This window comes from Jatropha curcas, chromosome 11 (genome assembly GCF_041381405.1).
Source record: "Jatropha curcas cultivar XTBG-Jc1 chromosome 11, XTBG_Jcur_1.0, whole genome shotgun sequence".
Lineage (NCBI taxonomy): Eukaryota > Viridiplantae > Streptophyta > Magnoliopsida > Malpighiales > Euphorbiaceae > Jatropha > Jatropha curcas.
The window spans coordinates 10391439-10406828 of NC_143161.1; the positions used below are offsets into that span (position 1 = coordinate 10391439).

At 34.9% G+C, this 15390-nt stretch overlaps 1 protein-coding gene across 3 annotated transcripts in view; it reads right to left on the bottom strand.

Annotated features, from left to right (window-relative positions):
• LOC105636609 (pleckstrin homology (PH) domain-containing protein) overlaps window positions 1–15390 on the bottom strand; it is a 66862-nt gene that overhangs the window by 21607 nt on the left and 29865 nt on the right. For all 3 annotated transcript variants that reach the window (XM_089716173.1, XM_089716174.1, XM_089716175.1), the window contains 7 exons: window positions 11744–11847; window positions 8534–8823; window positions 8342–8426; window positions 7917–8252; window positions 7371–7733; window positions 6782–7271; window positions 4736–4899 (listed from right to left, as the gene is read on the bottom strand). In XM_089716173.1, coding sequence (XP_089572299.1) covers window positions 4736–4899; window positions 6782–7271; window positions 7371–7733; window positions 7917–8252; window positions 8342–8426; window positions 8534–8823; window positions 11744–11847 — 1832 coding nt within the window. The remainder of the gene's footprint in view (window positions 1–4735; window positions 4900–6781; window positions 7272–7370; window positions 7734–7916; window positions 8253–8341; window positions 8427–8533; window positions 8824–11743; window positions 11848–15390) is intronic.

Below are 15390 nucleotides of genomic sequence, written 5' to 3' on the forward strand. Positions count from 1 at the left end.
GAAGTACTAGCAGTTCTTGAAGCATCGTCTGTTGGGAGTTTCTCTACTGTGGAGGTATAATCACTAAATCGTCTTTTGTCAAAGTTCGAGTCTTCATCCACCTCTGCTGCTACTTCTAATTTTGTGCAATCAGGTACGACCCTTCTTGCTACTTCTATTGATGTCGATTCATGGTTTATAGATTAAGGAGCAAATAAACATATGATAGGCTCTTCTAATAAATTCATAACCTATTCATCTTGTTTTGGCAAAGAAACTGTTCGCATTGCAGATGGTTCTTTTGCACCTATTGCCCCAATTTTCTAGTAAATCTTTTATCTGTTAGTGCTATTACAAAATCCCTAAATTGCAACATTGAATCTTTTCCTACTCATTGTGTTTTGCAAGATCTGAGAACACGGAAGACGATTGGCTTTTGGTAGATTGCATGATGGCTTATATCTCCTGGAAAAGAGTTGCAGTTCTTCAGCTCCCTATTAACCCAAGCCCTATTAGAAAATCATAATAATCCTAGTCAAGAAATAATTATGTGGCATAGGCGATTAGGGCATCCCTCTTTTCTAGTCCTAAGGATGTTATATCCTAGTCTTTTTGAGCATTGTCAGTTAGAATCTTTAGTTTGTGATGTTTGCGGACTTGCTAAACATACAAGAAGTTCTTATATTTTCTATAATAATAAAAGTTCATTTCCTTTAATGACTATTCATTCTGATGTATGGGGTCCTACTTCTATTGTTTCATTATCCCGTTATAAATGTTTTGTTACCTTTATTGATTGTTGTACTAGATTAACTTGGGTTTATTTGCTAAAGGCAAAAGTTGAAGTGTTTTCTTAATTTAAGTCTTTTCATAACATGATTAGTAGACAATTTGATGCAAAGGTTAAAATTTTGAGAACTGATAATGGAACTGAGTATGTGAATAGCATGTTTCAAGCTTACTTAGACTCTAATGGAATCATACATCAAACTACCTGTGTAAATACTAGTGCTCAAAATGGGATGTCTGAAAGAAAAAACAGGCATTTACTTGAGGTAGCTAGATCACTTTTACTCACCATGAATGTTCCTAAGTCTTATTGGGGAGATAAAGTGCTCTCTGCAACTTATCTTATTAATAGGATGCCTCTTAGAACACTCAATTTCAAAAGTCCTATAGTTGTCTTTCAGGGTAGTACCTCATACATTGTTCCTCCAAAAGTGTTTTTTGTGAGTATGGATGTGACCTTAAGAGAATCTGAGCCTTATTTCTCCTAAACTCCTCTTCAGGGGGAGATTAGGTTAGAAGATGAGTCTCCTTTAGCTCCTATATCCGTGTCTATTCCTGAACAATTTGTAAATATAAACACTGGTGATAAGCGAGAACCTAAAGAGGGTAGACTTGATAGGCCATATTTAAAAAGGTATAGTCCAAGAGAGAAGGTTAATGCAATCACGCATGATACACCTGGTCAATCGTCATCTCTGCAATCAGCTCCTGAAAATCCATGTGTGAGTCCTCTATAACTCCCAGCTCTAATTCTGATTCAATTCCTTCTGTTAGTATTTTTTTTACCCTGACCCTGTAGTTGATGATGTTGATCTTCCCATTGCCCTTAGAAAAGGGGTTAGAACTTGTACCAAACATCCTATATTCTAATTTGTTTCTTATGACTCTTTATCACCTTCCTATAGAGCCTTTGAGTTGTTTGTTTCTTCTGTTTCTATTCCACAAAATTGGCAAGAAGCATATCAAGATCCAAAATGGAGACCAGCAATGGTGGAAGAGATGAAAGCTTTAGCAAAGAAAAGAACTTGAGAACTTGTTTCCCCTTCATTAGGGAAAAAACCAGTGAGATGCAAATGGGTATTCACAGTAAAGCACAGGGCAGATGGCACAGTTGAAAGGTACAAAGCCAAAATAGTGGCAAAGGGATTTACTCAGACCTGTGGAGTGGACTATCAGGAGACATTTGCTCCAGTTGCGAAGAGGAACACTATTAGAGTCCTATTGTTCTGTGCAGCCACCCTGGACTGGGGCCTAAAGCATGAGAAACCATGGTTCGATAGTTTCAGTAAGGTAAGATTTGTAGATTTGTAGATTGAAGAAAGCATTGTATGGGCTGAAACAATCACCTAAAGCATGGTTTGATAGTTTCAGTAAGGCCATGATCCTTCAGTTATTCTCAAAGCAATGTTGATCATACCTTGTTTATCAGACACTATAATGGTAAGATCACTTTACTAATTGTCTATGTTGATGATATGGTCGTGATTGGAGATGATGAAGAGGAGATTGTATGCTTAAAGAAGTTGTTGGCTCAAGAGTTTAAGATTAAGGACTTAGGGGGTCTGAGATATTTTCTGGGTATAGAAGTTGCTAGATCGGATAAATGGATCTTTCTCTCTCAAAGGAAACATATCTTGGATATCCTAAAAGAAACTGGCACGTTGGGTTGTAAACCAGCTGATTCTCCCATTGAAGTTAATCACAAATTGCAAGAAGGAAAGGGAGAACCGGTTGACTTGGGTCAATATCAGAGATTGGTAGGCAGATTGATTTATCTCTCACGTACTAGGCCTGATATAGCATATGTTGTAAGTCTAGTTAGTCAATATTTGCATGATCCACGTAGTTCTCATCTTGAAGCTGTCTTTCGTATTTTAAGATATTTAAAGTCTATGCCTGGAAGAGGTCTACTTTTCTCTAAGCATCGTCACCTAAAAATTGAAGCCTTTTCTGATGCTAATTGGACTGGATCCAGATGATAGGAAGTCAGCTTCTGGTCATTGTACCTTTATTGGAGGAAACTTAGTTACTTGGAGAAGTAAAAAGCAGACTGTAGTGGCCCGTTCGAGTGCAGAAGCGGAATATAGAGCTATGGCTCAAGGGGTCTGTGAACTGTTATAGTTAAGGAAGATAATGGAAGAATTGCGAATGTCGAAAGGAGAAGATTCGACCTTGTTTTGTGATAACAAGGTTGCCATTAGCATTGCTCAAAATCCAGTTCAGCATGATCGGACAAAGCACATAAAGATTGATAGACATTTTATAAAAGAGAAAATCATCCAAGGTGTTTTGAAGCTCTTACTCATGTGACTTCCGATAATCAGATTGCAGATGTTCTTACTAAAGGGCTTAATAGCAAACAGTTCCATAATTTGGTTTGCAAGTTGGGCATGTGCAGTATCTATGCACCAACTTGAAGGGGAGTGTTGTGTCTCATATGGTTGTCTATGTGTTGACTTGTGTATAGACTATTTAGGAGTTTACATCCCCTAATTAGAATCAGATTTGGTTTCCTATTGAAACTTTTGTATTCTTGTGTATAAATAGGGTGTATTGATGTCATTAAATAATAGAAAATAGAGAAATAATTCTTCCTCTCTAAGATTTCAAGTCCACCTATTAACATGAAATATAAGTATTATTAAAAAAGAACAATAAATATAAAATAATAATAAATTAAATGAATTGTGGAAAAAAAATGACAGAAGTACAAAAAATGATGAAAATCAACCAATGAGATATTTTAAAATTAAGGGTAATAATATCCATAATTTTTCAATATCATGGGAAGGTAACTTCTTTACCTCTTAAAATGAGAAAGTAAATGCCATATCCATAAATTCTTGAATCTATTTTTTCCATTAATATAATGTTCATATGTCAACCAAACACCGGAATCATGTATTCCCAAATCACTTTCTTGTGTGGTTCTAGTGAATAAATGCCTTCATTGTTATTATAAGTAATGGATTTGACGAGCAAGTTTACGGCACATTTTACTTGCAAAATGTATGGGCCTTAACAAAAAAGAAGCACCTTTCATGTATTTCTTTGCTTGCAGTGACAGTGCATGTTGCACAAAGTAATGCTACAACCTTTAAGGATGAACTCATTGCAGATCGTAAAGGACAAAAATGTATACACAGATTAATATGCCTGCAATTGTATCTATTTGGATCGGAAAATAAAATATCTTATTGTAAATCATATTACAATTTAATTCTTTTCCTTTCCCTCCCCTCTCCTCACCCCTTTCTCTTCTTCCTTCTTTTCCCCCTCCTCGAGATCATTAAAAATATTATCTTTTATTCAACTTATTAAATAATATTTCACTAATCTCTAAGATTAGTGACTTTCTTTAAGAAGTATAAACAAAACAAAGCCTTTGCTGGGGAAGAAATGAAAATTATTAAATTTTTTTTTTTCCATTTCATTCAGCACTAAAATAATTTTTTTGAATTTTAACCAAATGGGTGCAAAATGCTACCAAGTTTTCAAACTAGGGTGATAGTGCAAATTCACTGAAGGAATTCGATCTTTTTTTTTTTTTTTTTTTTTTCAGTGTCATAGGGCCTTCATTTTGCTTTGTGGACTTTCAATATAATTTGTTTCCTGCTGTTTAAAATGTATTCAGTACTGTAACACAAAACAACCCACCCCGTCTTCCCCTCCCCCCCAAAAAAAAACCAAAAAAAAGGCAGAAGTAGAATCAAATCAACGCGCTAGGGGATTCAATAGAATACAAGTTTCTATTAAGGGTCAATAGCAAAATCTCGAAACAATTAGGCCTTTTTAATGGTTTTAACAATTTTTCCTCTTCAAAGTTTAGACCATGTTTGCTATTATTTAAGCAAGTCACCTTCCTCTAGCCAGATGATGCATAAGAAAATCAAATCTATGTCTATATCCTGCCATTTTTCACAAACAAACTTCCAAAGAAGATATGATGCCTAAAATAATAATTTACCTCACAAATCCATCAACTGGTTCAATAAGTGGCTCCCATGATTCGTACTTGTCATTATACGATCTCGCAGCTAGAGAGAAGTTGACAGCGGAATTCAAGTAATCAGTTCTTCCATGCAAATTGAATCCTATGCCACTTAAAGATACATTGAATAATGGAACCATCTGCAAAGTCCAGGAGATAAATCAATACAATAATAGTTGAAATCATATATTGTCCTGTGTAGTTGTGTATAGTTGGTAATTTATTCTTCATTATAAAGGGTAGTTTAGGTATTTGCTTGTGGATCTAGCCCTATGTATAAATAGCCTTGTAAACAATTTTTACATAAGGAATGAAAATAACTCTTCAAACAACAATGTGTCTACCTGTTTTCTGAATTAGTGATCGAGATATTTCAAAACCAATTATACATTCAACTCAAACTTCCTGAAAAAATATTACAGAAAGATCAAGTAATCAAAATGCTTAGGCAAAACAGAAACCTATGGGTTTTTGATGGACCTCAGCCTAAGCCGTTAAGGGTACATTCCAGAAGGTCCAACGAAGGGCCCAAGATCAACATGGGGATTGCTGCATTGGGAATTAAGGAAGACACATCAGCCACACCAATGATTGGGACACCTGTCCAAATTCAGTTACAACCAAGGGGGTGATCGTGAATATAGTACAGCAGAGGGCAAGGAGGAGGGCATCTGAAAAAAATATTCCTTTTCATTCGTATTGATGGAGAGCTACTGAAGGCTCTTGGCTTGATTCTTAGGATTCAAGAATTCCCTTTTGTTCGAGTTTCTATTTCTCTTCTTCTTCATTTTCAATATCTGAAGATTGTAATCTGAAACACTTGGTTCTGAATTGAAATACAGATTTCTTCTCATATCCATTCTAGAATTCTTTGATCTTCTGTTTGGTTATTTCCTTACTCTATCAGTTCTACAGTCCAGATTATAGAAGATGGACTCTAGTAGGTCTTTCCATTACTAACTAGAACATTTGCATCAACTGCAAATTCTTCCACAAAAACTTTTCTTGCCTTTTCTTCCCTGTTATTAAACATTATCTAGAATCTGTTGTAAAGATGCAAGGCACCATTTTTCATAAAATCCTTCACTTGTTAAATTAAAGTTTGGGGTTTCAGATCCAAGAAGCTATGTCAATTAACATTGTAAATTGTAAAAGACCAACCAAACATAGACAGAAAGAAGATTATAAAAGGCAAAGGCAGCCAAATCTAAAAAGATCCTTTTCATTTCACTGAGCATTGTGTTACGATGCCAAAGTCATCTATACATGTTCCTAACATATAAGAATACCCAAAGACTTCAGAACTAATTGTTTAACTAACAACCAGATATTGGCTCACTCAGCATGTAACCGTACAAATAAGCAATCACCACCGAGTTTTCCCATGAATTGACCCAATGACCAGTTTCATAAATCTGACATTGCCATTTCCACATATACTAAAGGAAAGGACTGCAAATAGACAGAGATTCTTAGGTAGCTTAGCAGCTCTGTGTTGAAAAGAACAATCAACTGGGGAGAACAACATATACCAATTAATTTTTGTTCTAAGAACATTTTATTTTTTGGTAGATGCATGCATCAGTCAGTTATCTATCAGACTATACAAGACTCTAAATTCGAAAATCATATGCACTTTATCACAGCTTATGACAACTCCTCTTGCATTTCAACTCCAAAATTCACCTTGCAACATTTAAACAATATTGTCTGGGGTAGTCCCTAGAACTTTAATTGAGGAGAGATCTTAGTTAAAAATTAATACACCATTCTAACATTACTCTAGCTAATTTCCCCATTTCCTGGACTTCAAAAGCATGAAAATAAAACAGAAACAAAAGATAATTAATTAGCTTTTGCAATAGGAAAATTTTCCTAAATAAGCCTTGTCTATATGCATGATTTATGGCGAATCATAGATCAGAATATCAAATTCAGTCGACCACTTCAACTAAAACAACAGATAAGGTCAAAATACTGGCAATAAAATCAAATAAAGCTACAAGGAAGGAAAGCTCTCACCAAGCCACCATAATCATCAAAAATGGCTGCAGATAAAGTTCCAATTTCTGCATCAATGACAGTATCATCTGAACCACTTGGTATGTTAGGATCTGCCAACTTTAAAGCAAACCGTCTTGGAGGTCGTTTGAGACCACTTCGGACGATAAAGGTCCCCAACTCATTACCAACTGTCCATATGCTAAATGCTTCTGTTGTTAAGTTGAACTCAGATGTATCCCATGCACTTTCCTCTAGGAACTGATCCCCCGCAACCATATCACTACGCATGCACCTCAACTTACTGAAGTCATGTTGTTTTGGTGAACCCTTACACGCAACACAGCCAAGTGAAACAAAGCCAGGAGGGGCTTGAGGCATCCAGAAAGAAATGCTTTCCAACCCCCTCTTTTTCTTAATATGTCCAACAAGTTGGTAATCCAAAGGAGCTTTGAAAAGCTCTTCATCTCCAGTATCATGAAGGACAACGCAGGTATTTGGAGGCTCATACCTAACTTCCAAACAATAATCAAGAGTTGAACTTCTCTAGTTTAAAATAAAGAAATGAATCTATTAGATAACAAGAGAATCATGGTAAAGCATTATGTACCCTTTAACAGCAATATCACCGAAATATACCATCCCTTGAGGGACAACTGGACGCCATATGGATAGTTTCTTCCTTGAGCTTGAAGTCCGATTCCACCATATCAATTGAAAACTAGCAACAGCTTCAAAACGTCGACCAGAGTTTACAGATGCTGATTTTTTTGATTGCAGGGCATCAGAATCACCAGAAGAAAAATTCTGTACATCTGAACTTTTGGATGCTTTTGGAGAAAATTCTGGAAGACCAAATTTTATGTGGCGCAATTCATAAGCTCCACCTATTGAGGATAGGTTTGCTGGATCTGCCGGCAAGAATGTACCAAAAGAATTTTCCACACGCCAAAAGGCCAAAGTTGATGGATATCTGAGTTTCAAAACAAAGTACAAAAGTCAGTAACTAATCCTGTCAAAAGAAATGGTTCATTCTGTGTGCACCTGCCTCTGTGCATGATGATGTGTGTCCATCCACGTGTTTGTGCATGCATACATCTCTAACGTGTACTAAATTCACTCACAACAGAGAACAATTTATGAAAATTCCACTTACAAATTGTTAGAGAAGATAGAAATACAATCCCTCAGGGAACAGGGTGAAACAAGAGAAGCCAAAATGCAAAAAGCAGAAGATAGAGGTGGCTGTGTTCTTCCTGCAGAGACCACACAGCCCAGTGCAACATAACCTTTCGGTGCTTGGGGAAACCAAATAGAACAGCAATCATCCCCTTCATTGTGGCCATTTGCTGAAAAGTTGGAATGGGTTACAACCTGATCAGCAGCTTCCTTACAAGCTAATGGTGGCCAAATCAGTTTGAAAGATATGGGTCTTTTCACTCTTGTAAAGTTCATATTCACAGCAACAACTCCTTTTGTAGGCGGCTTGTCTCTGTCATATGGAAAGCAGTTATATGACAATCAAACCAAAGAATACACAAAGTGAACTTTGACAGAGTATTGATAATAGTTTTTACTAACATTGGAGTCAGACAGTCGCCGAGAACAGCAAAACCAGGTGGTGCACGAGGTCTCCAAAAGGCATAGATTTGGTCATTATATGTATCTGTAAAGCACAACATTAGAAAATAAATCACCACCTCAAGACCAAACACATGCTCTTATCCTTCTATCACAGATACAGAAGATGGAAGAAGCAAGCATATTGCATACTTCTTATTGTTCCAACTTTATCAAACTCGGAACAGGGTACTGTTATCTGCTTTGAGGTCATCCTCAGAAATGCCAAAATGTCCTCTTCAACAGCTAAGAACAGCCTCAAGACACTGAATGTAAAGTTCATAAATAAATTTGAAACAGATAAGTGTATATTGGTCTTCCCAGAAGCATTTGAATAATTGACCGAGGTGTCAAAAGGCTCCAAAATCCTGATTCCATTACTCTCCATCATCAAACCAAGTGTCTTTGCAGTCATTTCAATTGTATCACCCTTCAAGACAAACCTGTCAGCAGCAAGCACATCAAGTGGCATTACTACACAAATGGTAAATATATTTCCCACTTCTAAAAATGCACCCTTCAATACTTCAAAACACGGAGTTACAAGCAGGAAACATGAAGCAGATTGGGGAGGAAGAGCAGCACACACTGCTTAAATTTTCTTCAATACACAATACAGTTTTTGAAGGCTGAACAATCATAAAGAAGTACTAAACAACAATTAAGAATTGTTCACGTTTACATTCCCTACGAGGCTAATGCATATTGCATATGTTATCATTTGCTATGATTTGTTGTGATTCCCATTGTAATTAGATGCTGAGATTAGGGCTGTAATTAAGAGATTGTATTGATTTCTTTCTTTACTTGTATCATTCTTCATATTATTTAATCCCCAAGAGCTTGAGGGAATAATCAAGCATTCAGCTTCGAACACAAACAGTTCTTCTCCTAATTTCAAGGTATACATTCCCTACAAGGCTAGTGAACGGAATTACATGCAATTACTTTTATATCCTATATTGTTGGTCATATGAATTCCATACTAGAGTGCACAGGCACCAAGAACGCAAGTTCAAGTCAATATGACATCACCGTACTCAAATTTTTAAGTCCAAAACAAAAACAATCCACAAACGTTTAGAGAAGACAATAGAAATGGATACAACCAAGAAGTATGTAAAATTGACCCGCATCATAGAATTCCAGAGAAAAGAAGTTGCAATGATGCCAATTCTTTTCTCTTTTTATACGAAAGAACAAGATTTCAGTAGAGAGTGAAAATTAACTTAAAACAGACACCTTCTTTCAGCCATTTAATTTCACTCACACACCCACTAATGCACAGAGAGGATTATAGATGACATCATTGTCATGCACAGTTCCTTTCCTGCAAATCAGTTCTTAATATCATCATTATTAAGAAATAAACCTAAGATGCACAGAAAGCCCAAGCTACCTATGGCAGGATAGATATAACATAATCGGGACCAAGGTTACCAAGTCCACAGTACGGTCAGGTCGCAGAATGTAGTACGAGTACACAAAACGCAATTGGGAAAGGGATCCTGCTTTGGGTCGCTATCTTGGGTTCAAATACATTTAGAATTTTTATTTGGGACGCCTTGGTTTAAAATTCTTAAATATAATATCATGGATAAAATTAAAACATCCCCCTGATTACACATACCCATGGTCCGATCTCCTTTAATCCCATCCAATTATAAATAATATGAAGTATTAAGTTAAGATTAAATAAGACACCTGTCCCACCTCAATTAATCCCAGTTCCCAAACCTATTTCATTTATTCTCTCTACATTACAACTACAAGACTTTAGATCTAGACTATGGAAAATGTCCTCATGTAGCTCTTCATTTCTTCTTCTTGTCCAACATTTTTATTTTCTTCTTTTTCTTCTACTTATTTCCTTTTTTTTTTTTTTTCCTTCTTATCCTCTTTCTTAATTTCTTCTTCTTTTTCTTTACTTTCCTAGCATGAAAAGCATCACGATAACGGAACATTTCTTTCACCAAACTAGAATGGGTACCAAACCGTTTTGGAACCGCTTTCTTAGATGCATGGCCCAATTTGCAGTCCCACTGTATGATGAGCGAATTTGGTGACCCTGATCCGAACAACATCACATGACCTATTAAGTTAACTGGTCATACAAAGAAAAATAATTGTTGTTAAGAATTCCACATCAACGAAATACCAAATCTACAAAACGGATATAAGGGTGGCAAGCTAGTTAGCTAATTGGTTAGTACTAACATTTTAGCATTAGTTGGCCAAGCCAAAGTAAGCCCACATCACATATTTTCACCTCATGGGTTCCAACCTCTTACCCAATTCATTTCTACCCTTTCATTTGTAATATGGTATCAGAGCAAGTCCGACCCCGTTCAGTTATTCCTCAGTTCATCAGTGTTGCCGCTGCGTTTCAATTAGAGCTCTCATCTGGATGTCCAGTCCCAACGAGGCCCATTCAATTTCAAGGGCAAAACAGGCCCAATTCAATCTCAGGGGGAAGATTTCAAGTTTCAAGTGTCAACCGGAAGTCTAATCTCAGTTGCACTTGAGGGGGAGTGTTAAGAATCTCACATCGACTAAATACCAAATCCACAAAAGGCATATAAATGTAACAAGCTAGCTAACTAATTGGTTAGTACTAACATTTTAGCATTGATTGACCGAAGCTCACAATATGTAACTATCATCATTTTAGATTAACACTAATTATGTTCAAAAGATTTATGCAAGCATAATTACTGTATTTGTTCCATCACTTAATTTACTTCCACCAACACCATCCTTGCCATGCAATTAGCCAACTCCCACCCCCAAAACCATTGCTGCAAATATAAAGTAAATAAATGGAAAAAAAAATTCTTATCAGATTAAATTACATTTATTTATTCCCACATAGGATTAAAACAATTATCACATTCATTACATCCTACCAAATGTAGCCTAACTACTTTATCTGAAACCCAGTTGAATTTCAGAGAATATGGGGAGAAAATTCTTTGAATATGGGGAGAAAATTCTTTGTATTTTTCTGTATTACTTCATGAGATTATACATATTATTTACACACAAAAATAGAAAGAAACATAAATAAGGTAGGAACAACATTGTTTCCTGAATAGGCTATACAATGATATACTAGATCATATGAGTCAACAAAGCCAAAGATAAACAATTTGAGAAAAATATGAACATATAATCGACATCATAAAAGACTTACTCAAATCCTTAAACAGATGGACAATAAAACAAAAACTAATATAGGCATCATTGTAACATCATTGTGCTAAGTTACCTTTTGATTATATTCCAGTGACATAATATGTCAGTGCATCAACTTTGTGAAGACTTTAGAATAGTGTAATGAAAAAGTCACAACTACAATCAAACCTGGCAAATGCGTCCAACTGTGCATGTAAAAGTTTGTTAGAGAGAACTGGAGACATCCCCACATTTTTTGATGTGTTATAGAAAGTAAGCTCTGGACCAATAGCCTGCAAAAAATATCAGTCACAAAAATGCCGAAAAATAAAAAAGGCTGGGCAATAAGTAAACTTCCAAAAAAATGGGAATAGGAAGTAAAAGAAAAGATTCTCTTAAGAAGTTTTTCATGCATATGATGGCATCAATATGATGGCATCAAAATAAGAAAACAAAAAGGAAATAAACAAGTGAAATAAACATGATAGACATGAAATAAACATGAAATAAACAAACAGATACAACAAACTAATAGTTTTTAGCAACTCCAAAATTAGCAAAGATTCCTACTACTTAAAACCGAAGAAAATTGATATAAGAGAAAATCAAACTGATGAGATTTCACTTTGGGAAAGAAAAACAAAATGAAAACACATGATTTAGAATGTCCAAACTAGATCAGACAAACACCACATCAAATTAAGGAAGAAATGTTCAGTTCCTCGCACTTTAAGTTTGTTTTTCTTAAAGAATCTCATTCTCTGTGCCACATCTATTTGAACAACTTGCACTAAAATATTTGGTCAAATCTAAGTGCAAATGAGACTAGAATGCCACTTTCATGTGTACTAGGCCCAATATATGAACTGTCATATCTGCATTGATATGTACCAAGAATACCATAGTTTTCAAAACAATTTACTACACACTTGTTAAAAGCAAACTAAACAGCTTGACCAATGTAGATAACACTGCGAAGTAGGGCTATGCATGGTTCCTGGGGGATCAGAACCGAATCGAGAAACCGTACTGAACCGAACCAGAACCGAAATAGTAGGAGCCGAACTGTACCGAACCGAATGCAATTTATTATTTTGGTTCTGGTTCTGGTTCCGGTTCTTATAAAGAACCATAATGAAACCGCACCGAAACCGTACCAAAATACTGTTTTGTCCATATATTTTTTCTTTAATATTTCAATATATTATATTATTTGTAGAAGACATTAAATTTTATTATTTGAAAATAAAATCTTTATTAGTTGATACTCTATAATGAATAATACAAATGGAGTATAAATAAAAATTATTTACACAGCATAAAAAATTAATATCTAATGATTCTCGTCATCTCTTACTGTATATAATATTTTAACAATATGTAATTCATAAATGTTTATACGGTGTTTTACTATATCTATAATTTAAATAAAAAGTGTTTTTTTAAATTATTTTTATCTTTAAAAAGTCTTAATTTACTGACATATTTATCGCGTGACAATGAAGGTACCATCACTTTGGATATTTCGTTGAACTTAAATTCTTTTTGTTGACAATAGAAATAAAACCTCATTATTCAATTGTTACTTATGATTTGTTGATATTTGTAATGTTCATGTTATTACTTTGTAGATTGCTTAGAATTTGAAAGATGATGTGGGCTTCTTCTTATAATGAATAAAAATAAAAACTTCATTATTGATCATTATTTTTTTATGTATATCTTAGCATGATATGATTTTTTTTTTTTTAATTAGCATATTGTAATTTTATTTTGATATTAGAATATTTTTATATAAAGGAACTTTGTAATGTGTTTTAAAAATATAATAATTTTCAATAGGGAAACTGAATCCGAACCTAGAACCAAATCCACATAAACAGAAACTGAAAAATTTAAGAACTATACTGAAATTTTGGTTCAGTTAGTTTCCGGTTCTTTAGTCTTTCGGTTTCAGTTCCGGTTCCTAAGATGAAAGCATCGAATTTTTGGTTCGGTTCCAGTTCTGCATAAGAACCGTACCGGAATCGAACTTGTACAGCCCTACTACGAACTGCATAATTTCACAGTGAGACAACAGCCATATACATGTGAAATACAGAATTTTTTTCTAAGAAGAAATCTTATTAGGAGAGAAATAACAACAGACACAACAATAAAACAAAATCTGCCTGGAAATAAAAAAGTGATAAAAGAGAAGCCTATACTGAAACAATGACCCACTACATATAAGATAAAGCACCTCGTTAAACACATCACAAAGAGAACATCATAACTAAAACAAAGCAAATTACTTATTAATGACAAATCTTTGAAGTTATCACATTTGACTCCAACAGAGCACACCACATTTCTCCATAATTCACAGAGCATCAAAGATTTCTTGCATCCTTTCTCATCCCAAACCTCTATATTCAACCAGCAAGGATTCTTACCAACTATGTGGGGGAAAATCATAGCACGCCCACAGCAAGAAGTTTGACCCACATATCCTAGGCTGGAAAGCAAAGCAAAATCACATACCAATGTCTATCCATTCCTTAAAACAAATCAACATAATTCAGTATCTCCAAAACCCATAACAAGTTAATTAATATCGATCCTATCAAGGACAACTAAATTAGAGAAACATTTAGCATAGCATAAAAAAGTAGCAATAGGAATTGAATCAAGGCTAAAAAAATGGCCAATTTATGCCAAAAAGGTTGTATGAAGGATGTCCTTTACTTGTTTTAAGCTAAACCTCAAAGTGAAAGGAAATGAGAAACTTCAGTACAAAGAAGCTCAGGCATTGTGGTCAACAATATGCTTCCTTGAAAAATAAAGTTACAAGAGAAAATTATCTTACCACGAAACATATAAACTAGGAACAAGTGCATTATAGAGAATGGAAGAAAGTACAGAACAAAGACAAGGAAAGCCCATGCCCACAGATCCCCTCAAGGCGGATACAAGAACTATCACCAACTTAACAACTGACAAATATGTAAAGGAGGAAAACACCAGAGAAATTAATTTCCATTTAGCACAAGTGACATTGATTCTAGCCTTTGCAACCCACACACATTATTCAAGCAAAACCTACTTCTAATAATCACCATGAGCAATCTGGGTCTAAACAGTTCCAATTATCAAGTCTATTTCTATACTAAAATAATGTTCTCAATCACCAAATACCCCACACCTGCTTCAAACTTATAAATACAACCTTTGACCCAATCAATTAGACAACTGCTCCATTCTCCCCAACAGTAAAACAAAAGAAGCCTCTGTGAATTTCTCAATTGTTGGACCACACAACAACCCAAAGGAGCAACCAAGGACAAACTGATAATCCAAGTAATCTAACTAAACCACTATAGTCGAATTTCTAAAATCTTCAACAAATGAATCCAAATCAAAGAAAATAGATTAGAAAAGCCACCCATGTTATCATAGTACGTTCTCATCCACTCTAGACCACAATGTCATTAGAATTTCAGGATGAACTATAAATGGCTTCAAAGGCTCCTAGTCAGTTGTTTATTTTAGTATTTCCATTTATTTCTTGTTGGTTTTAATTTTCCATAGCTCACCGATTGTTTGGTTAATAAGAAAAGGTGAGAAAGAAAAAGAATCAAAATGGGCATCAGTTTGAATTTGTTAATGACTTTATGTTTATTTTGTTTATTACAAATATGGAAACTAAGGCACTAAGATTAAAATTGAATGGCTGTTTAAATTCTTTATATTTCCATTTGAAATGACATTGGAATAGTGGAATGAGTTTTGGAATTTGTTTTTGTTTTTGTTTCTATCACTACTTCCCATCTTTCACAAGGAAAATCCATCTTTTG